The sequence below is a fragment of the Artibeus jamaicensis genome, unplaced genomic scaffold (assembly GCF_021234435.1).
Source record: "Artibeus jamaicensis isolate MK-2021 breed Jamaican fruit bat unplaced genomic scaffold, CSHL_Jam_final scaffold_3151, whole genome shotgun sequence".
NCBI classification, from domain to species: domain Eukaryota; kingdom Metazoa; phylum Chordata; class Mammalia; order Chiroptera; family Phyllostomidae; genus Artibeus; species Artibeus jamaicensis.
Genome location: NW_026522037.1, coordinates 2857949 through 2879537, shown reverse-complemented (window position 1 = coordinate 2879537; position 21589 = coordinate 2857949). Strand labels below are relative to the sequence as shown.

General features: G+C 60.8%; 1 protein-coding gene across 1 annotated transcript; it reads right to left on the bottom strand.

The window, feature by feature from the left end:
* Positions 1-3726: 3726 nt before the first annotated feature.
* On the bottom strand, positions 3727-20766 carry GRID2IP (Grid2 interacting protein). Its single transcript, XM_053656929.1, has 21 exons — positions 20732-20766; positions 18638-18886; positions 18326-18411; positions 16339-16408; positions 15775-15869; positions 15347-15530; positions 13105-13259; positions 12027-12179; positions 11736-11833; positions 11467-11584; positions 10425-10786; positions 9613-10032; positions 9080-9167; positions 8291-8368; positions 7590-7786; positions 7086-7241; positions 6868-6954; positions 5939-6068; positions 5731-5849; positions 4851-5015; positions 3727-4604 (listed from the first exon to the last, which is right to left on the bottom strand). Exons 1-21 carry the CDS (start codon positions 20764-20766, stop codon positions 4533-4535), a joined length of 3117 nt encoding a protein of 1038 aa, XP_053512904.1. The 3' UTR covers positions 3727-4532.
* Positions 20767-21589: the final 823 nt, after the last annotated feature.

Genomic DNA, 21589 nt, shown 5'->3' with positions numbered 1-21589 from the left:
AGGGTTATCGGTGAGTAGACACCTGGTAACCAGAACCTGGGTGTGTGAGAATTTGCCAAGGGAGGGTAAACAGTGCCCAGAGCTGCTTTAATGAAGGTCAGTTAAGATAAGGACAACAGATCCTTCTTGTAGCTTCCTATCGGAGGCCATATCAGCTTCAGGGGGCGACGAGAGGCAAAGCCAGGCCCTGCCATATGCTGAGAGGTGATTGGATGGTGAGGATGCAGAGCAGCCGGTGTGGACAACAGCCTGAAACATTTGGCTCTAAAGGGCACTGGCCACTGAGGTCTAAACTGTTCTCAGAGGGCTGCAGTGGCAGGAGGGATGTTTGTGGGGGACAGGGCAGAGTCCATGGGGAGAGTTGTGGTCACTGGCCCATGGAGATGCCTGGGAGCTTGGGGAAGCAGGAATGCTGTGAACTGGAGTGAACGGGAAGGCCTGGACAGCATGGGATGACGGTGAGAGCAGATGCATAGAGATATGTGCAGAAGGGTAAGGCGAGAAAATCCTGCTTGATGGAACCCTTTCTCGCATCAGCTCAACCCAGTGATCTCTGAACTGAGGCCTCCTTCAAACTGGGACTGTTTGTACCCCTGGCACCTTGATAAGGAAGTGTGATGGGCCGAACTGGATCCCCTCCCCAATGTTGAAGTCCTAACCCCCAATACCTCAGAATGTGACTGCATTTGGAGATGGGGCCTTTAAGGCAGTAATTAAGGTCAAGTGAGATGATATGGGTGAAGCCCTAATCCAATAGGATTGGATGCCATCCACAAGCCATGGAAAGCAGCCTCAGGAAAAACCAAGCCTGCCCCTACCTTCATCTTGGACTTCCAGCCTCCAGGAACAACGAGAACATAGATCCCTGTGTTTTAAGCCACTCAGTCTGTGGTATTTTGTTATGGTGTTCTGAGCAGGAACAGGAAGTGGTAAGAAAGGAAGTGAGGGCTTTCTGTTGAAGTCACTAGCATCTGCGGCCCTTGGAATAGTAATATTAAAATTTAAAACGCATGGAAACGATGTTAAACAAAACAAAGAAGATATTTCCGCTCAGAGGATAGGCTTTGGGTGTAGACAGACCCAAGTTTTTGTTCCTGCAAGTCACATAACCTTCCTGAATTTCAGACTTTTTATTTGTAAAAAGGAGATAACAAAACCCAGGGGGTCGTATTGTGGAAGTACAATGAAATGAAATGTGTGAAAACCTTGAGCACACTACCTAGCAACCATTGACTGATGTTACCGGGGAAGGCGGTGTGTAACTAGGCTATGGCATTGTGTTAGCATTCCTGGGAGACAGCTAGGAGGTGGTGCAGGGTGTGATGCATATACTCACTCACATTCAGGGCTTTGCACCGACTCGGCTGTGAAACCCATGACATACAACCTCCTAGGAAACCAGACTCAGAGAGGCTGACCTGTAAGATGTTTGCACCCAGCATTATTCCTGGCACAGAGGAGGCAGTCAAAAGGTATTGGCGAATGCATTTATGAATGAAGAGAGTTCACTGAGAATGTTAAAAGACTGAACATCTATAATCATCTGTTGATGGGTGTGTTACTCAACCCTCTTAGTGTTACAAGAGACAGAAACCCATTCAAACCAGCCAAAGCCAAAAATAATAATAATAAAATTTTAAAACTGACTTGGAAACTGACAAGTCCAGAAACCTGCTTCAGGCAAGGTTGGATCCAGGGACAAAGGGGTGTATGGAGCAATCTCGGTTCTGCCCTTCTGTATTAGCTTTACACCCAGGCAGGCACACTCTAGGGGGTGGTCTGGGCAGCTCCTGCCAGCATTCTACACTCTATACGCCCAGCAATTCATCCAAAAGAGAGGAAGCCTTCCTTTCCAAATAGTTCTAACTTGACTCTTGCAGTGACCCTGAGCCACCCAGCCAGAATCACAAGACCATCCTTATCCAGTAGGTACCACTCCAGGGCATGGAAATAGGGGAGGGATAATTTTCCTGAGGGAAACCAGGGAGTGTCCCCAGCGGAAGGGCCACTGGTTTCTCACCAGGCACAGACCAGGGCTGCCCACTGGACTGAGTGTATCTAGAGAGGTGTCAGCTCACTCATGGGTGACCAGGTAGGAGACAGCGAGAAGCATGCCACCTGGAGGAAACATGAGGATAGGTAGCCAGAGCTGTGCTAGGTCCAGGCAGGACCAGGGACACGGAGGCATTTAAGGAGACTGGGATCTGTACCAGGTGCCTGGCCAAGGGGGCAAAGTGGTATACTGATTGCAAAAACAGCCCCGATTCTCACCCACCCCCGAATCCTCTGCAATGTGATTTTACAGCATCTCTCATCAAGAGCGGAGTGTATTTCCCTTCCCCTGGATCCCAGGCTGGTTTTGTCACTTGCTCTGACAATAGACTGGGATGGAAGGGATGGTGCGCCAATTCTGCGCTCAGGCCACAAGGGCTCTTCCGCGCCCTTGCTGCGAACCATCCTGGAATTGGGCCGGAGGCTGGGAGGCCACGTGAAACCATCCCAGCCACCCCGGCCTGACTCGGGGGAGAGGCCTGTGTGGTGAGCGCGGCAGCCTAGCTGACTCACAGGGGGCCAAAGGTGCTCAAGTGAGTCCACTGAGCCCAGCTCAGAACAAAACTGCCCGGGGACCCACAGACTCATGAGCAGTCGGTGGCTGCCATTTTAAGCAACAGAGTTTTGGGAAAGTTTGTTACGTGGCATTATGCAGCAAATGGCTAACCAGTATAAGGCATGTTAGAGAGAAAATCTAGCTAGTGCCCAGCTTGCCGACCCGTGCTCCCAGGCACAGAGTCGGATCTACCATGTGTTTCTCATTTGCAGGAAAACGCCATACGGGGTACCTGGGCTGCGGGGTCACACCTGTTCACAGCCTGCTGGACCTATAATCTCTAGCAATCACACGTTCCTCAGAGATGTGGTTGTGGAAATGTGTGGACATTATCCAGCTTGAGCTGCTGGGGAGACATGTACACCACTACCCATATCTGGGTGTGGCCTTCTCCACCCTGGGTTTATACGTTCTGGTTTAGGCATTTCTACATGGTGGCCACGAGTGGAGAACCCAAAACAAAAAACATGGCCTCAAAGACGGGCTTGTGAGAGACTGGCAAGGACAGGAGCAACATGGGCCGTTTGAACCCTGCGGGAGGAAAAGAATCCAAAAGACGGGTTTAGAGCCCCGTTCAGAATTTCCTGGAAGAAAGGTGAGGAGAGAGGTAACAAGGTAACAAGAAACTGCCTGATGCCAAGAGTTGCCAGCTGGAGGCTGGAAAGGATGAAAGAAGTCAGCACGCCCTTCCTGACCACAGCTTCTCCTGCCTACTCCCCCGCCCCGCCCCCCACATCCAGGTCACTCTCTCGTGGGGGACGGCCCCTGGTGTTTCCAAATACGTCCTAGATCCTGTCATTTGCCCTTAAGCTTTACTCAACCGGACCTGCTCCAGGGACCATGGCTCCGCCCATCCCCAGCAGCCACCAGCCCCGGTTCATTCACCACCTAACATCTCTCCGTTCTCCCAGCCTCCGCCCTGATGATCCCCATCCCACTCCCAGACTCCCCACTTCCAAGTGACCACTTCCAAATGGGATTGATGTTAGTCCACTGGATAAAAACCTCAATTCTGCAATCTAACACAGAGGGTCTTGCTCTTCTAGTTCTTCGCTATTTCTCTCCCCTGCTTTCCCTCACCCCCACCCCACCTGCCCTGCTTCTGGGCCACAGCCAACTGCAGTCTCCTCCAGCTTCCAAGACTCAGCCTGGGTGCACACTTGTGGCTCTCCTTCCTGTGTTCCTGCTGCCTTCTGAGTGGCCCCAGGAGACCCCGGCTGGATGAGGGACCACCAGGTCTCAGAATGCACCATGGTGTGGTGTGCCGTGTCCAAGAGCTCTGCCTCTCTCTTCAGGGCGCAGGGTCCTCAAGGTCTGTGCTCCATGATCACGTCCCCCGGGGCCCACTCTGAGTGGGCCAAGAAATGTTCGGACGTCCTTCCTCAGCACCTGTGTGCTCTGGCCACGCCATGACAGCAGATGCTGCCCCAGGGCCGTGGCCACTTCTCAATTCTCCTGCTGGTTGCAGTCCCTCACCCCTCCCTGGGTTCCCCGTGACCTGAGGGCTGGCTGCTCTTGTTGGTATCCCTGGGAGCTAGGCAGCCAAGCAAGTCAGGGGAACGTGGGGTGCAGCCAGGCTGGGAGCAGTGGATGGTCCTTCTGGGGTGAGCACACCAGCGCCCATGGCAGATGTGGTTCATTTTCCCTGGGAGTCCTCACCCACTTCTGCCCCATGCCCTCAGCGCTCAGGGCCAGGGGTCAGCTGGGAGATGGGGGTCCAACCAAACCCAGGACCTTCACAGTGGCGGAAGTTCAAAGGCTGAGGTAGCTGGAGACACAGGCACGACAGCCCAAGGTCCCAGGGAGGAGGTGTGGGAGGGGCAGGCATGGCCCAAACCTTGGTGGCACACAGGCAGCCCACTTGGGCACAGCCTCTGGTGTCCCTCTCCATGCCTGGGCTGAAGGGGTTGTAGGGCAGCCGCTGTCACCAGGCCAGGGGCGAAGCCATCCCGGAGCTGCGCACACCCTCCCCAGCCTGCAGGTCGCTGAGCGCCCGCTGGGCAGGGAGGAGCAGATGGGGAGGATTTGGTCAGGGGTTCCAGGAGCCACCCCAGCAACACCCGCCCTACCTCATCCCACCACCCAGAGCCAGGGCAGAGACTTACCACCCCCCCCCCCACTGGGGGGATGTGCCTCTCACTGCGGGTGCTTTCCCAAACCCTGCCTCACAGAAGACCCCCTCTTTCGACCTCTGCCCCTGACCTCTCCTGAGGGGCCCCTTAGGCCTTCCACCATGGCTCACCTCAAACTTGCTCATGAACTCTGCAAAGATGCCAAAGAAGGCCTCAGAGGTGGTGGCTTTGGAATCCTCCCCAAAGAAGGCCAGCGCCTTGCTTAGCTCCTCTGTGGCCTCTCGCTGCAGCCCGTCCAGTGCCCGCAACACAGGCTGGGCGGTCTCCAGAAATGACTGGTGGGCCTCTGTTCAGGAAACTGCAGACCCACCGGGCACCCCCAGGTTCCCGGGCAGTGACCCCAGACAGCAGCCAAGCTGCCCTGTGCCTGTCTTCCCCAGACCTAGTGCTCAGCTGGGAACCATGCCCTGCTCAGGGGCACTGGGCCTGCTGCCCCCAAGTTCATCCTGAGACCAGCTATGTGCAGCCCAGCCACAGCCATTTCCCTTGCCCCTCTTTGCGGAGTGACTGTCTCCTCCCTCCTGGCTCTGCTCAGCCGCCACCGCCCCTTGTCCATAAGCATTCACTCGGGGTGGTCCCCTGTGCCTCTCCAGGCCTACACTGTCTCTCCTTTTCCATGGCCCTTGTCACTGTCTCTGCTCAGCAGGAATGTTCCTCTCTCCCAACTGTCTCCTGGTGGGCCAGGGCCCGACAAACCCCTTTCTGTGCCTTGTAACTTAAGTCTGGGCTCTCCTGGGGACCATGACAATGGGATAAGGCAGCAGCTTTGGGACAAAGAGCTCCTTCCAGCTACACACAGATTTGGCATAAGTGCTTGGCTGCTAAATGGCCCGGGACAGACCCTCTTCCAGCACCCCCGGACACACAGCAGCCCCTGCCCAGGATCTCTGCAGGGAGACAGGGCCCACAGTGGTCCCTGGAGCCACAGCCAGCTCTACCTGACCACCCCAGGGTCCACCACAGCACTGGGATGGGCTGCTCAGAGGATACTGTCATGACCATGGCAAACTTGTCCTCGCTGCAGGGGGACATGCTCTGGCAGGCTGCCTGTATCTCACTAATGGTACAGTGGAGGTCATCCAGGTCACTGGTCAGGGCCCGTTGGTTCACTGCAGCGAAGGGGACAGAGCCTCATGGGGCCATACACCCAGGCCAGGACAGTAGCGCCTCTGCCTCCCGACCCGCCCACCCGGCCTACCTTTGGCAGCCAGGGGCACAGTAGGCAGGTCCTGAGCGAAGCCTAGGAGCTCAGGGAAGTGCTGGCTCAGCGATTTGGCAAGGATGTGCAGGAAGGTGGACTTCCCGTCCACTGTCTTGGTGGAGTTCAGCTGCAAGTGACCCCCAACGCAGACTCCTCAAGGTCCCCATCAGGTTCCCGATCACACGGCCCTGGTACTCTCAGCCCTGCTCCTCCCAGACTGCGGCTTCAGTTCCTGGCCCTCAACACTCACTAACTCCAAAGCCGGCAAACCGATGGCTAGTGCTGCTCCCTCTAAGGTCTCACCTGCTGGGACGCCACTGGCCTCTCTAGGAGTCAGGAGGTTCCCTGGCCTAGATCCTTGAGACCCCAGGAACCAGGTACGCCGCACCCAGCTAGAGGAGGGTCCTAGGCTTCTCTGTCTTTGTCGACGGATACAGCCCGAGAGCCTCTGACACCACGGAGATGGGGAGCATCGCTCATAGATCTCCCCTCTTGTGATGTTCTGGAAGCATCTGTGGCTCATCTGAGCCCCAGACGTTCTAAAAAAACCATTTATATCTACAAATGGGGTTTTTCTTTCTCTTACACACCAGGGAAAAGTCCAAGCAACACTGGGGGGAGGCTGGGTATCTGAGCGCTAACAGTGCTGATGCTGGGGAGGGCGCGGAACCCACCAGGTGTGCTGTCCTTTTCCTCCTGAAGCTTTCACTCCCTGCTCCCCACTAGTCCGTCATTCCAGATCCCAAGGCTTGGCTTGGAGGAGCACCCACGCCCTTGCCCTGCCCAACTTTGCTGCAGGCAAGCCCTGGCCTGTGGGCAGCCATCTCTTCCTCCCATGGGGGAAGGGCCCTGAGTGGCCACCCTGCTACAATCTGGTCAGGCCCGGCCTCCCCAGCCTCGCTGGCAAAGCAAGGCCAGCTCCTCACCTCTGTCAGGAAGTTGATTTTGAAGCCCGTGGTCTTGTTGGTTTTGGGCTGTCCATCGTTGAGATAGTTGCCCATGGCCAGCACAAACTGTGGAAGGGAAAGTGTGCAGGCAGGTGCTCGCCCCATCCCGCATCGCGGGGTCCCTCGGGATGCGCCTCCACGCTGGAAGCCCCCAGGGGAAAGGGGCAGGGAGTGACCAGAGAGATGTGCGCCCTGACCTCCAGGATCTTGGCCAGCTTCCGGCTGTTCCTGAGCTCCAGAGAGGCCTGGCGCAAGCACTCCAGGCTGCCCCGGATCTCTTCCGTCTTCTCCTGCAGGGTAGCCTGGAAATGGAGGCTGCGCAGGCGAGTTTTGTATTCCGGAACGGATAGCATCTGCCAGGAAGGCAGGGTCGGGATTATGCATCCGTCCATACAGGACGGCCGGGAGACCCACTGCCCCAACCAGCCTCAGATGGGGGACCTCGGAGCCGGCTGCCTGGACCTCGTGGGCCCTTAGGAAAAATAAGCACAACCTCTAGGGGGCACCCTTAACCCATTTATTGTGCTTTAGACCTACTGTGGGACCGGGCCATTAACGGTGTTGGCTAGGACTCAAGAGGAGTGAGCGTAGGGGGGCAGGTGGACCGATGCGGCCCCGGGACAGAGCGGGAGCCCGGATGGAGGCGAGCGGGGCCGCGGAGCACAGCCCCTGACCCTGGGCGGGGCCCACGGCCGCCGCACCTGCAGGACGAACTGGTCGGGCTCGCTGAGGCGGCCGGGCGCCTCGCGGAAGGCCTGGTAGCGCAGCTCCTCGTCCGCGTCCGGCGAGAAGAGCAGCAGCTGCGCCAGGTGCGCGGGTTCCAGGCGCCCGGGCTCCATGCTCATGAGCACCTGCCGCAGCTCCGCGGGGCTCAGCTTCAAGTGCGCCAGTAGGATGGCTGCGAGCGGGGCCGCCTAGGTGAGCCGGGGCGGGGCCCGGCGGGAAGTGGGCGGGGCCTCGAGGTCCAACCGGGCTACTGGGTGGAGCCGAGAGGTTCGAGGGGTGGGGCGGGGGAACCTGGGCGAGGCAGGAGCCCGCCAAGAGATGAAGAGAGTCCTTCTTCCCGGGGAAGGAGAACAGAGCGAGGGCGGGATTCCCGAGGACACAGAGCTAGATCTGAGTGGGGCCCGTGGCGGTGGGGCCAAGGAACCTAGGAGGGGCCTGGAGGCGGGGCCAGAACTGGGGCGCCAACAGGGGCGGGGCCTACGGGGGAGTACCCAAGGCCAGCACTAGTCTGGTGGGAGCTGGGAGGGGGGCCTTCACCTTGCTGGGCCGAAGGTACGTTGGGGGAGGGGTGCCTACAGCCTAATCTCTGTCATCCAAGGGGCGGATCCGTGGCTCTGCGGCCCAGGGAGGGCCGCCCCCTGCCCCCCACAACCCCTGAGACCCCCTGCCCCCTCACAGGTGTTGTAGGCCTTCTTGTGGGACAGGATCTCCACCACCTCCTTCTTCCTGAAGGGCTCAGGCCCAGGTACTGGCTCTGGAGGGGTCAGTGATGGTTTAATGAGCTGAGGGCCAGGCAAGGCTGCGTGGGAGGGTGCCGCCACCCCAACCGCTGGGATGCCCCCTGACCATGGCCTTGATGGATCCGCTCCCGGCGTTCACAGTCCCCACTCATGGACTCTGTCGCCGGGTCTAACATTCGGCATGCACTGTGCACAGCCCTCCTCCCATCCTCTGACCCTTGAATGGGTGGGACTGAGCTGACTGGGTCAGGGGGACCAGTGGCCTCTGGACCTAGCGGGCGCTTCCTGGAGGGACAAGGGCCTCCCTCTTCCCCTCCGGATCACTTTGCACACATGGGATCCCTGGCTGCCTGGAGCCCCACCCAACATCCATAGGGTGGAGGGGAGAGAGGGACAGGGGGCGGTGTCTGTGGGTGCCTTCTGCCCACCTGACTCTGGCTGTGTGACTGAGCAGGTCACTTGGGCTGTCTGTGCTCTCCCCTGGGAAGGTGCCAGGGCCACAGGATCAGTTTTGAAATGAGGGTGGAGGGTGTCTGGCATCTCGTAGGCATGCAGTAAAGCCAGATATTAGCATCTGGGTTTTGAGGTGGGAAAACGGAGGCTGGGAGAAGCTAACTCAGGGACACAGTAAGTGAATTAAGTCGGTGCAGACTTTTGGGGCTCTAAGCCTGGGACACCACAGAGACCTTGGTATGGGGGTTCCCCGGGGCCCTCAGGCCACTCACTCGCAGTTTTCTGGGTGCCGAAGTGGAGTTCCAGGTCGAGGTATTTCACCATGTCACTCAGCTTATCATAGTCAGAGTCTTCCCCGAGCTGCAAGGGAGAGGCAGGCCCAGAGTGAGGAGGGACCCTGACAGCTGGCTTGCGGTCCCCAGAGGGAGAGCCCCTTGAGGCCCTGGGGTGAACCCAGGGGCAGGAGGCTGCGGGAGAAGCTAAATCACGCACGCGCGAGCCGGCTCCTCTGGTGGTCAGTCACACTCACACTTGGAACACTCTCCACGCAGAAGCCAGGGGTGGGGGGAAGGGGCTGCAAAGGGGCTGCAGCCACCCAGGGGGCTTCGAGGTGGCCGAGAGTCTGGCCCTGTGTTGAAATGTCCTTTGCAGGGAATGAGCTCACCAGAGCTGCCCCAGGTTTCTGATGCAGGGGGAACTGAATCAGGGAAATGCCAGGGGCAGAAGCTGGACAAGTTCTCAATGCTGCCACCCAGGCCACCCCCCCCCACTGGTGCACGGCACCCTGGGACCCCAGGCCACCTACCTGACCCCAGATGGTGCCTTCTGAGTTCTCCACCTGCTCCCACCGCAGGCGCTTGACGCTCATGTGGCTGGTCTCGCTGCGGCGGTGACCCAGGCCCCGGGACAGCATGGGGGGTGCACAGGGCACGGGTGGGGGCAGGGGCGGCGGGGGCGGTGGAGGGACTGGATGGCTCAGTTGGGTAAGGGGCTTGGCCAGAGTCTGAGTGGGGCCCCGGGGACCGTCAGGGGTGCGGGGGATGGGCTTGGGGTCATGGAAGGGCAGGGGTGGCGGTGGAGGGGGGCTGAGTGGGGGTGGGGGGATGTGGTCGGATATGGAAGAGTAGGTCAGGGAGCTGCCCTCCTCACTGCTGCTGATGCACTCGCTAGCACTGCTCCGCTCGTTGGTTACAAAGCTGCCCTGGTCATCATCATGGAAGCTCATCTGAAGGGGACAGAACAAGGCGAGGGGAGGACCAGGCTGGGCTCAGGGACAGCAGCGCAGAGGGCAAGGTGAGGGAAAGTGGGGTGGCCTGGGGTAGGGGATGGGATGGCTTAGGGGCAAGGATGGACAGTCTGGGTGGTTAGCCCAAGGTTTCAGGGGATGGTCCAACAGGGTGCGGAGTACGGGACAAGGAATGGGGTGATCTGAGACAGGGGTGGGGCAGCCTTGAATGAGGGGTGTCCTAGCTTGAGTCAAAGGTTGGATAGCTCAAGCTGGGGGAGGGGGCTGACCTGGGACAGGTCCCCAGGGCAGGGAGCTCAGGCACAATGTCGCCCTTGAAGACCCCCACACCGCACCTGCTTCTGGCCCTCCGCCTCTGCCTGAATGCTCACCTCCTCATAGTCATTTTCCGGGCTCAGAAAGTCATCCCCGATGGGGACCCGGGGGCCCAGCTGCTCGCTCAGGGCATCCAGGAAGCGGTCAGTGTCAGCGTCCTGGCTTCGCACAGGCCGGGAGAAGGTGAAGAGCTTCCTGCGGCTGGGCTGGCGGGCCAGGTCGGGGCTGGGGGGGCTGTCAGAGTGGATGGGCCCGAGGCCTGGCTGTGGGGAGGGCGCCCTGCTGCTGTCCAGGCTAGCATAGGGGTGAGACTCGGAGCTGCTGGGGGAAGCCGGGCCCCCCGAGCACAGTGGGTAGTAGCAGGGGGAGGGCAGGAGCTGCTCGCTGGGCCAGGAGACGCCGGATAGAGTCCTGGGCCCTGGGGTGGGGGGGGCACAGGTGAGGACCCCGCTCCAGCCAGTACCTGGGTTCCAGGCGCAGGCTGGAGGGGAGGGGCCCAGGGTCAGTGGGCTCTGTGTCCCTGGGCCCCCTCCTTTCCCTCCCTGGACACAGTTCCCAGGGGGCAATCCAAATTCAGAGGTGGGGGCACTGTTCAGGACACACCCCAGCTCATCTTGGAGGGGAACAAGCAGTACCACCTGGGACCTGCTGAACACAGCTCAAAGGGCCCAGGGGCCTTCTACAGGCCTCGGACCAGCCTCACAAGGCACCTCACACACCCTGCCCACAGGAGCATCACGCAGGGGTCCTGCCTCTGAACTCCAGCCGGGTCGCTGTGTGTGCCCTGTGACAGCAGCGGCCTTCCCAGCCCTGCCACTCCCAGAGCAGGGCAGCTTGTCCCACAGCCACTGCTAGCCCAGGACACCTCTGTGGGCAGCCCTCTGCTTTCTAGATCCGCAGCAGTGGGGAGGGTCAGAGGGGACAGGAGGGACGAGGGCAACCGTGGCTCGGTGGTCCCTCACCATGAAGGCTGCTAGGGTTCCCCAGAACTCATTCCCATGGCCATGGAGCAAAGGGGAGACGCCCAGACAGCCAGCCAGCCAGATGGGGGCGTGCAGCCAGCCCTGCCCTCAGGGGCTGGGCTGGCAGAGCCCCTACCTGCTGTGCCTGCTGGGCTGGGCTCTGGCGGGGAGGCGCGGGATCTGGACGTGGCCCCCATCTTCCCTTTGAAGCTGCTGCTCAGTCTGGACTCCAGTTCCGCATAGACGGCCGACATCTGCAGGGAGAGGAGGCGGGAGTCCAGCCACCCTCCCCTTCCCCTTCCCCGAGTGGCCATCACACGGTCTCAGAGGCCAGGCCTGGCTGGCTTGGGAGGCAGGGGTCTGCCCTAGCCCCCAACTGACACCGCCAGGGCAGAGTGGTCTCACCATCTTGGGGTTGGGAGTCTCAGGGAGGGAGGTGCCATCGCCCGCCTGGCGCTCGCCTGGGACCAGAGGAAGGGGCATCTCAGGGAAGTCGCTGGGGCCTGCGGAGGGAGGGCAGACTCAGCTGTGAGGGGTCCAAGGTCTGCTTCCGCGCTCTGGCTCTCAGGCACCGGCCAGGGGCCAGGGAGGAAGAACCTGCCCCAGAGGGCCGCCACCCCACCTGTTTCTGGGGACTTCTCACTCTGCAGAGGGGAGCCCCTTGCACCCTCTCGTGCCTTTCGGTCTGGGCCTTACCGCAGCTGAGGCTGGCCTCCAGGCCCTGGGACCGCAGGCTGCGGCGGCACATGGACGAGGCCCTCAGGGAGCTCCGCCGCTGGGGCTCCGGCACCGGCTCCGGTGACGGCTCCGGCGACAGCTCCGGCTCCAGGTCCAGCGACGGTTCTGGCTCTGTTGTGGGACATGAAGGAGAGATGGGCCCTTGCCCCTCAGCCAGACCAGGAGCCACCAAACTCAGGCAAGGGGAGGGCAGCGGCCAGCTGCGCCAACCTGTGCCCCCAGCCTGCTTAGCTCTAGGACAGCTGCCCACGGGAAGCCTGGGGTGAGAACTGGGTGCCAAGGGCAGGAGCACAGGGTGGTGTTAGCCGGAATACAGGGTCTGGGGGAGGCGGCCATGGCGCACCCCACAGGGCCTCTCCTAATCACAGGAGCCCGGGGCCCCACAATCCGAGGTCTCAATGCCTGGCTGCAGCTGCCTACAGGGACGAATGGGGTGAAAGGAAGTCCAGGAGGAGGCAGAGTGTGAGATACCTGCACCCAAGACCTACTGAAACCCTGGACACTCCCCCTACTAACTGTGGGTCCCCAGTCTCGGGATAGTGAGCACACAGGGGCCAGCACGTAGACCTGCGGGCCGTGAACGGCAGGTGTGGAGCGCCTAGACACAATGCGCAGGGTTTCAACTCCTGTGGCCAAACACCAAAGTGCATGGTTTTGCGTGCACAGGGCTCTGTGACCGGCAGCAGCAACGACAAGGCCTGGCAGGCCCTCGTCAGTGCCACGCCAGGTGCGACCCGGCTGCACACTCACGATCCAGGTCTGCACACAGCACAGCCACCAAAGTCCCCCCAGCCCCCATTTTGTGGATGAGAAACCCAAGGCCACAGTGGTGAGGTGGGGTGTCTAAGGTCAGGCTGCATTTGATCCTTAAAGCTGGGAAGGTGCGTCTGAAGGGCCAGGCATGGGACCAGATGGCCGTGCGGGCACGAGTCTGCAGGGCGCAGGGGCACTTCTGTGCGGGGCAGGGAACCACGTCCGATGTAATACCTAGCAGGTGAGAACGGGTGTCCGGCCCGGGAGGGGGCGGGATGCTCACCTGCCAGGGCTGTGTAGCCCAGGAAGCAGGCGATTTTCTCCTGGCAGAGCTCCTGCTCCTCGTAAGTCAGCAGCTGGTAGACGAACTGCCAGAGCACCTGCTTGGCAGGTGTGTCCAGCACGGGGTAGACATCGACGATGAGCGTGTCGATGTTCCTGGGGGGCAGGTGCAGGGGCAAGGCGTTCCTTACCCTGGGCCTCACCTTAGGGAGCGGAGTGGGGCGGGGAGGGACCAGGGGGGCACTTCTAGGCCACAGATTCCAAGCTCGTGCCCTGTGCCCCCTTCCCACTGCCAAGACAGAGAAGGGGACAGGAAGGGAGGTTCTGAGGACAGGCCACCCAGGTTCAAATCCCGCCTCTGCCGCTTACCAGCCACGTGACCTTTCTCAAGTTACTTAACTTCTCTGTGCCTCAGTTTCCTCATCTGTAAAATGGGGTGAAAAGTACCATCTACCACACAGAGCTGCAGTGAAGATGGAAATAGATGTAGTGTATTGGGACAGCTGGGTCACTGAGTCAGGGATCAGCAAGTGGTGGCCCCTGGGCCAAAATCTGGCCCGCCACCTGTTTACATAAAGAAAGTTTTATTGGAGCACACCTTGCCTTTCTGTTTATGTATCGTCTATGGACATTTTCAAGCTACAACAGCAGAGTCGAATAGTTTCAAGAGAGACTGTGTGGCCCCAAAGTGCTGAAATATTTACTACCAAGCCCTTCCCAGAAAGAGTGAGCTGATCTCTGTATTATACAAAAAGATAACAGGGTCCTCGTATAATACCATGCATAAAGATGAACTCTGCCCTGGCTGGTGTGGCTCAGTGGATTGAGCACCGGCTGGGAACCAAAGGGTCAAGGTTCGATTCCCATTCAGGGCACAGGCCTGGGTTGCAGGCCAGGTCTCCAGTAGGGGGCGTGTGAGAGGCAGTCACACATTGATGTTTCTCTCCCTCTTTCTCCCTCCCTTCCCCTCTCTCTAAAAAAAAAAAGAAGAAAACATTTTAAAAAGTGAACTCTGGTTGGATAAAAGACCAAGGTGTGAAAGCTAAAATTATGAAATGAACAGGAAAGAATACAGGAAAATGTCTTTTGAGCGAGAGGCAGGGACAGACACAGAGTACTTGGTGAACAAAAGCCAGACAGAGGGTGGAGTACACAGCCCGGTGACGATGGAAAGTAAAAAACACATCGTGCAGAACAGCAACACCTGCCCACTTCCCAAGAACCCCTTCAGACAAAGGGGCAGACCCCACTGCACACATCAGACTTGGCGGGCAGCGACGGGGGCCAAAGGGAATGAAAGAGGGAGGCACCCACTGTCCACCAACTGATGGCTAGACGCACAACATGTGTGTCATCCACACCGGGGGACATCTGGCCCTAAAACAATGCAGGAGATGTCATAAAAGTGGGGTGAATGCTGGAAACACTCTAAGTGATGGAAGTAGACACGCGTGTCCGCATAGTGTGCCATTCTATTCACACGAAACGTCCAGAACGGGGAAATTCTAGACAGAAAGTGGACTAGTGATTGCTTATGGGGGGCAGAGAGAGAAGCAGGCAGGGGCGGGGGTGAAGGGTGCAGGGTTCTTTCTGAGGTGACTAGAATGTTCTAAACTTCCCGTGTGGTGACAGTTGTGCATCTGTGTACAATATACTAAAATATACTGAAGACCAGTGCACTGAATTGCCAAATGGGTGACTTGTCTGGCATGTGCATTATGTCTCAATAACACTCTTGCAACAAAAAAAGAAAAAGGACGAACAAGTGAGCAGCTTTGTGGCACCGTGACAATGACCCTCTGGGCTGAGGAGGGTGATAAAGGCAAGCTGCTGCCCCTGAGCTACAAAAAGACAGACACCAAGCCGAGCCCCAGAGTGTGTGGCCGGTGGCCAATGCCTGAAGGTGTGTGGCATGTTGGGGGCCTTGCTGACACAGGAAGTACTGTTCCTGTTGGACCCCACTGTCCACACTGCCGGTGACCAATCACTGTCTGCTTCACTTTGCAGACAAGGCCTTGACTCGTGCAGGTCGCGTGGCTGGGAAGTTTCAGAGACAGGTGTGCTCTGGTGCGGCCCCCCGCCCTGTCCCCACATGGGGGCCCCTGGTACCAGCTGCTGTGTCCTTTGAGCCTCCCCCAGAGAAGGGGGGTGAGAGGGCTCAGGCAGGGAGACCCGGAAGGTGAGTCTGGGCAGGATGTGGGGCCCACCCAAGGCAGGTGCCCGCCCCCCTCTGGCCTGGCCACCTGTGCTGGAAGAAGCTCTCGAGGGCCCGGCAGACCCCGTAGCGCTCGGGAGGCGTGAGCAGGTGCTCCAGCTGCTGGCTGAAGGTCCTCCCCTGCACACGGATGCTGGACGGCAGGATCTCCGCCACCCACTGCAGGGAGGTGAGCGCCGAGGATGGATTGGGGGAGTCCAACGAATCGGAGTCTGCAGGGCCACAGGCAAGATAGGCACGGTGACCCGATGTCCCCAGGCCAGGTGCTAAGGCTGATCAAACTCCTAATCCGTGGACTCAGCCCCGAGGCCAGGGGTAGGGGGGGAGGGGGAGCTGGGGCAGAGTCCCTGAGCTGGTCCCACTGGGTTCCACAGCGCCACCTGGGGAGGGATGCTGTGGGTTTGGGGGCAGAGCAGAGGGGCCCCCTCTAGGTCTCCATGGCCGTGGGGGTCTCACCGCTGGGGAACGGGACGGGCCCCTCCTCTACCACCAGCGTGGGCATCGCACCGCTGCCCTGCAGCATGGACACCACCTTGTCGTGGGAGCAGTTCCTGCGGAGCAGAGATGGCCCGGGAGGGCCTGGCAGGGATGAGCCCTGCCCAAGGCCACCCACCAGGCCTCCCTGTCCTGCCCGCAGAGGCCGTGCAACAAGTCCACCATGGGGCCGCGAGCAGGGGCCAGGGCCCTGCCTCTCCTGCCCGTTAATCTGCGCAGGAAAAGCTCAAGGCCCAGGACCTGCTGGACACTTCTGGGCACAGAAGGGCTCTCACCCGTGTCACCCCCCCTCCCAGGCAGGGCTTTCCTGGTGTCCTGTGGAGCTGGAGTGTTTTCTGGCTGGAAGGACGAACTGACGTCCTAGCTAGGGTGGGAGAATACATTCAAGAGTTCCCACAGGACGAGGAACAAACCCGGGGACCCACTGCTCAGAGGAGATCAGGACCATGGCCGAGAGGTCCCGAGAGGCAGCAGTCTTGGGGGACAGTTCACCGCCAAGCTCTGGCATCCCCAGTGGCCTCTGACCTCATGTCCAGTCCATTGAGGAAGAGGATCCGGTCACCCGACCTGAGGGAAGCGCTGTCGGCCGGGCTCCCTACGAGCAAGAAGAGAGGGCGAGCTGGTCAGCGGGGCAGGGCCACTCTCGTCTCACAGCCCAGAAATGGGATGGGGGCGGGGGGGGGGAGCCGCCGGGGGACACAGTGCCTCTCTGTTCTCCGCAGCTCCAACCAGGGGACGGTTCCACAGTGGTTGGGGTGGGGGTCAGTGCTGGGGACGGCGTGGCCACCGGTCAGCCCTGAGCCGTTGGGGAGGAGCCGACACGAAGGGGGTCTGGAGAGCAGCGTTTCTGCAGCACCTGTGCCCTGGAGGGCCCCACGCCGGACGCTGCTGTCAGCCCTCATCTGAAGGTCCATGGCAGAGACTCCTCTGCACCTTTGTCACCAGAAAAACACTGTCTGCCTGGAGGGAGGCAGTGCCCTCCCTCGGGGCTGGGAAACACGGTGTCAGTCTTGTGTTTTAGGCTTTGACATCAGGGGCCTTGCTGACACTGGACTGATCGACTGTCCCTCCCAGGGCCAGCTGACTCCCAGACAAAGCAAGTGACTGGGCTGCAGGCAAGCAGGCCCTTGGCAGGCAACCCCACCAGTCCTGAGCCCACACCTGCTGGCCTCCTTCGTGACGAGCTCTCACACCCTGAGCCACGGAGCACTTGCCCTCATCATCCAGGGCCAAGTGCCAGACAGCGAGGGACAGCCCCAGGCCCCCGAGCCCCCCTGGAATTGTTCAGCCTGCTCACCCTGCCGTGCCCATTCCGTCCCACAGAAACCACAGCAAAGGGCCTGCTTGTCCACAGTTCCCACTGGCTCCCTCCACCTCAGACGGCAGGGGGTTACCGGCCTGGAGGCTGGGTTATGCAGACCAGTGCACTTGATTTTTAACATGGCCCTAGGCCACGGGTCTCTGGCTGCCCACGTGGAAGAGGCAGGGAGGTGGCAGTGGTGCTGGTGGCACAGTTGGAAGGGACACATCCAAAGAGGAGAGAGTAACCGTTTCTAGAAGAAGCTGCCCAGAGAGCAGCCTGGGACCTTTTCCAAACAACAGTGTGTTGACAGCTTAGTGGCACACGGATTTGAGAAGACCCTGAACGCAGGGTTAGATCTCGGGATTCGCCAGTGGCTGGAACGGTGATGCAAAGGCACTGAGGCACCTTCCCGGGGATCAGAAGATGCCCGTCTCACAAGTCGTGTCCTGGCAGTGTGAGGGGCAGAGGGCAGAAGGGACGCAGCCGGAGCCCTGATGGGGATGTGTCACCAACAGCACCATGCTCGGGTGCTGGGAGGGGATGGGCACAGGCCAGAGCAGGTGACCAGTCCCGTGAGTGGTTACAGGGGAGTTCTGTCAGCACCAGGAGATATTTCTGGCCTCCAGGGACCTTCCACACTGGAATGAGCTGCCTCAGCAGACAGGAGTGTCTTCTTCCCTCCCCCCACGCCTGCTCTGGCTGGAGGGGCAAGGAGGAGCGAGCGGTTCCTGCTCTGCCTTCTTCAGGACGCCCCCAGTCCGAGGGACAGGAGGGGGCAGGCTGGGTGGGAGGAGGCGGGAGTCCAGACCGAGGGGACTGGGTCACCACAGAGGTCCTGCAGCCCTCACACCTCTCTGGGCCTGGCCTTCTTGGCAAATGCCCAGTTCACGGGGACTGAGGCACCCCACACGGGGCATGTTGTCTGAGGTGCAGCCTGGGCAGACCCCAGCTCTGCTCTGGCCGCCTGTCCCAGGAAGGGGCCCCCTCCCCTGTGGACACAGGAAAGGTCTGGTTGGAGAACTTGGTTCGCCTGGCTTCAGGGTGACCCTGAACTTGGATGGTATTGGCCCAACTCCAGCAGATGAATGATCTGGACGTGCTGCTGCAGGACACGCAAAGGACACAGACAATACGAGGTGGGGGGAGAGGTGCTGAGCAGAGGCCTAAGGGGGTCCTTCACCCCATCCCGGACAGCCCCCTACCCCTCACCAGGCAAGACAGACTCGATCCAGACAGGCCCGTGGCCGCGCAGTGTGAAGCCGAAGCTCCTGTTGCCTTTGTAAATTCGGACTGTCCTGGGGAGAAAGAAGGCGCGGGGTGGGGGTGCGCAGCGTACCCTGCCCTGGGGAGAAGGGGCTGGGAGACACGGGACCGAGATGTCCGGTTCCCCTCAACATCTCCCACCTGTTCACCCACCCACGCCAGGTGTCCATGCCTCGCGCCCGCGCCCTCTGTCCAGTCTGCGTCATGAGCGCGTCCAGGAGCAGACGGTATCTGCAGCCCATGCCCCGGCCCCCGTACCTGCGCACGCCCCCCGGGCCAGCGTGGCAGCCCAGCAGCGAGGGGGTCTTGTGCGGAGGTGGTTCGTCCGGGCGGCGCGGGGCGGCGCTGGCGCGGGTGGACACCAGGAGGCGCTCCGGCCGCTCCTCGCTGCGGCTCCGGCGCAGCCGCTGGGCGCTCTGCGCCCGCCGGGCGCGGCACAGCTTGCCCAGCAGACCCTGCGACACCACCTCGTCGAAGCGCGCCCGATGCTTCTTGGGGATGAAGATCCTGCCGGGGAGGCCGACTGAGTCGGGGCGCGCCTTCAGACCGTGCTCCGATCTCCTCAAACCGCGGCCCAAAGGCACCTCCTAGCAGGTTCCACCCTCGGCTCTCCCGCCTCTGCTCAGGGTTGCTGGGGCCTCAGCAGCCGGCACCCCAGCCTCCCCCTGGGTCTCCGAACTTGCTCTCTGGCTCTGCGATCTGGGCCAGCCAGGCACTGGGCTTCCTGCTCTCAGAGAAGCCTTCAGGAGGTGGTGAGAAGCAGGGGGGAGGTTCTCATTGTCCCCCTTGTGGGGACCCACACCCTGGAATGTTTCCTTGGTGACCATGAGTCTCCTCTGCGACCTAGAAAGCTCTCTGAGGGCTGGGTCTGTAGCTCAGCTTGGAACCACGGTGACCAGCCAGGCTCAGCCCATGGGAGGGACTCAGTGACTCGATAAATAGGGGTCCACCCATGGTCCAGCCACACCTGAGTGATGGTAGCAGGTAATACCCAGGGGGACTCCTCGGTCCACAGAAGAGGATTCTGAGGGTCCATAACTTTCCAGAGTTAACGCAGCTGGCCCTTGGCACGGCTGGGGTGGAAGCCCAGTCTCGGGGCCTCAGCGCCGTGGCAGAGCTCTGCCGTGGCCCCTGAAGGTCTGGTTGTTAGCAAGCCCCCCACCCCCACCTGGCTGCATTCCATGCTCCCTTCCCTGTTTTTTTCATACCAGGGGCGAGTACCAAGGGAATAATGGGGAGGGGGTGGGGGGATCGGTGGTCTTGCAGCCAACTGAAATGCAACCCCTCTGGGGTCGGCCCGTGGTCCCACTCAGTTCCCTAGACCTCTGTGGGTAGAATTAATAAGGCCAGGTGGGCAGGATAGCTGCCTGCTGGGAGGGAAGGGGCGCATCAGGACCTCCCCCCACCAGCCCCACCACACACAGTGAGTGAGCTCTGCTTCTGGATGTCCCCGGAGATCGGGGGACGGAATGAGTGGCCTACTCAACGCTGCCAGGCGCATCCCTGCCTGACCCGCTCCTCCCCACCGCCCGCAGCAATTCCCCAGAACCTAGAGTCTCAGCCTCGTTCCCCAGATGGTCACTCAAGGTCTCTGGAGCCTGACACCTCCATCTGCCTGGCCTCCGCCTCCCCCACACCCTCCTGCACCCACCACAGGCCTCGCACTCAGACAAAGGAGAGATGACAGGGTGGAAACTGTCCACCTCGCACTTTGGGCTCCAGCCCCAGACTCCAGAAGGCATCAGCCTGGGGCCAGCCTGGGCAGGGACCAGATGACCATCCCAGCCCTACCCTCCGGCAGCAGCAGCCAGAAAAGACCCTGCTGAACAGGAACCAGGGTGACTCTCCAAGTGCACAGGTGGGGGAAGGCTGGGTGGCCGGCTCCCTGACCGGTGTCCTTGGGGCTGAGCTCTGCCCCCGGCGCGGGGGTGGGGGGTGGGGGTGGGGGTCAAGTCTAATCCATCTCCAGGGTCCTTCCAGAGCTGCCCTAGGCTCTTCTCTCTCCATGACATGCCCTGACTTTGATTTCTGCCCAGTTCCCTGGACCAGCCCAGGCGTAGGAAGGAAAGAGGGCATTTTAATCCCAGCCGTTAGACTCCTGCCCCCATCCCTACCCCAAGGGCGGTGCGCGTCTTCCGGGCGCCCAACACGGGGAACTGGCCCCTTGTTACCCTTCCCGTTTATGTCCACCCTCCTCTGCCTTCAGACCCCAGCCAGGAGCGGGGGGTGCCCACCAAGGGCAGGAAAGCCCTTCAGTGCCTCAGCCCCACCCCCTCTCAGTCGGGCCGGAGTCGGGTCCGCGGAGCCCAGGGCGCACGGTTCCCCGGGGCCGGGACGCAGTCGGGAAGCTACCGAAAGTGCCGGGAGAAGCCCTGGTCCTTCCCCATCTGGAGCGGGCGACAGCGGTGCAGCAGTTGCAGACGGCAGGGGGTAGCTTAGCCCGGGAGCAGAGCTAGGGCGCCGCGACTCCTCGTGCCTCTGCCCGGCGAGCGCACACGGCCCCTCCCGAGGCAGCGAGGCAGCGCGGCCCGCGGCCGGCGCCCGCCCCCTCTCGAGTAGCCCCGCCCCGCCCCGCCCCGCCCCTCTGGGGGGGGCATCCATCAGCTAGCTCGGAGCAATCTGGGGCGGTTCGAGGCTGTCAAGCTGCCTCTCCTTGGGCCCCTTCATTAGTCCCTCCCGGGCGCCTGGCCTCCGATCTCCGGCCGGCCGGGAGCCCGTGTTCCTCGCATAGTGGCGAGTCTCCAACACCCGCTGCAGGGAGAATGAACCCGACAGTTCGGAGGAAGTCCCGACTGCCTCTTGTAGAGCACGGGGAGGCTTTCCGGAGCGGGTGGCCGTGGCGCTGGGCCTCAGGGGCTCAGTAGGAGTTGAGGTCAGCAAGAGGAAGCCCTCTCTACCTCTCCGGGGCAAGCTCCCACCGAGAAGAGGCTGGAGAGGGAGGCCTTGAATGCCACTACCAGCCGCTGAGACTGCACTGAGACCAGAGGGAGCCATGGGAGGGTCTAAGGATTTAAGGGGAGGTGGAGTGACACCAGAGGTTTTCTTACACCAGGGGAGGGGTGATGCTGGGAGGGCAACAGGAAAGGGTGTTGGGATGGGACAAGTCTCTAGATTCTAAAAACAGAGGAAGGAGAGTGAATGAGACCTGGTGAGTGAGTGGAAGGGAGCAGGGGGCTGCTCCCAGGTGAGTGGTGAGGAGAGTAGAGGGCC

Bases quoted from the DNA above. Each gene is read 5' to 3' on its own strand.
- GRID2IP (XM_053656929.1), bottom strand. From the start codon at position 20,766: ATGGGGAAGGACCAGGGCTTCTCCCGGCACTTTCG. The intron at 15,531-15,774 runs GTGAGACCCCCA...GTGGCCCTGCAG, and splicing joins GCCCGTCCCGTTCCCCAGCG to ACTCCGATTCGTTGGACTCC. The intron at 13,260-15,346 runs GTGGCCAGGCCA...CCTGCCCCCCAG, and splicing joins GAGAGCTTCTTCCAGCACAG to GAACATCGACACGCTCATCG.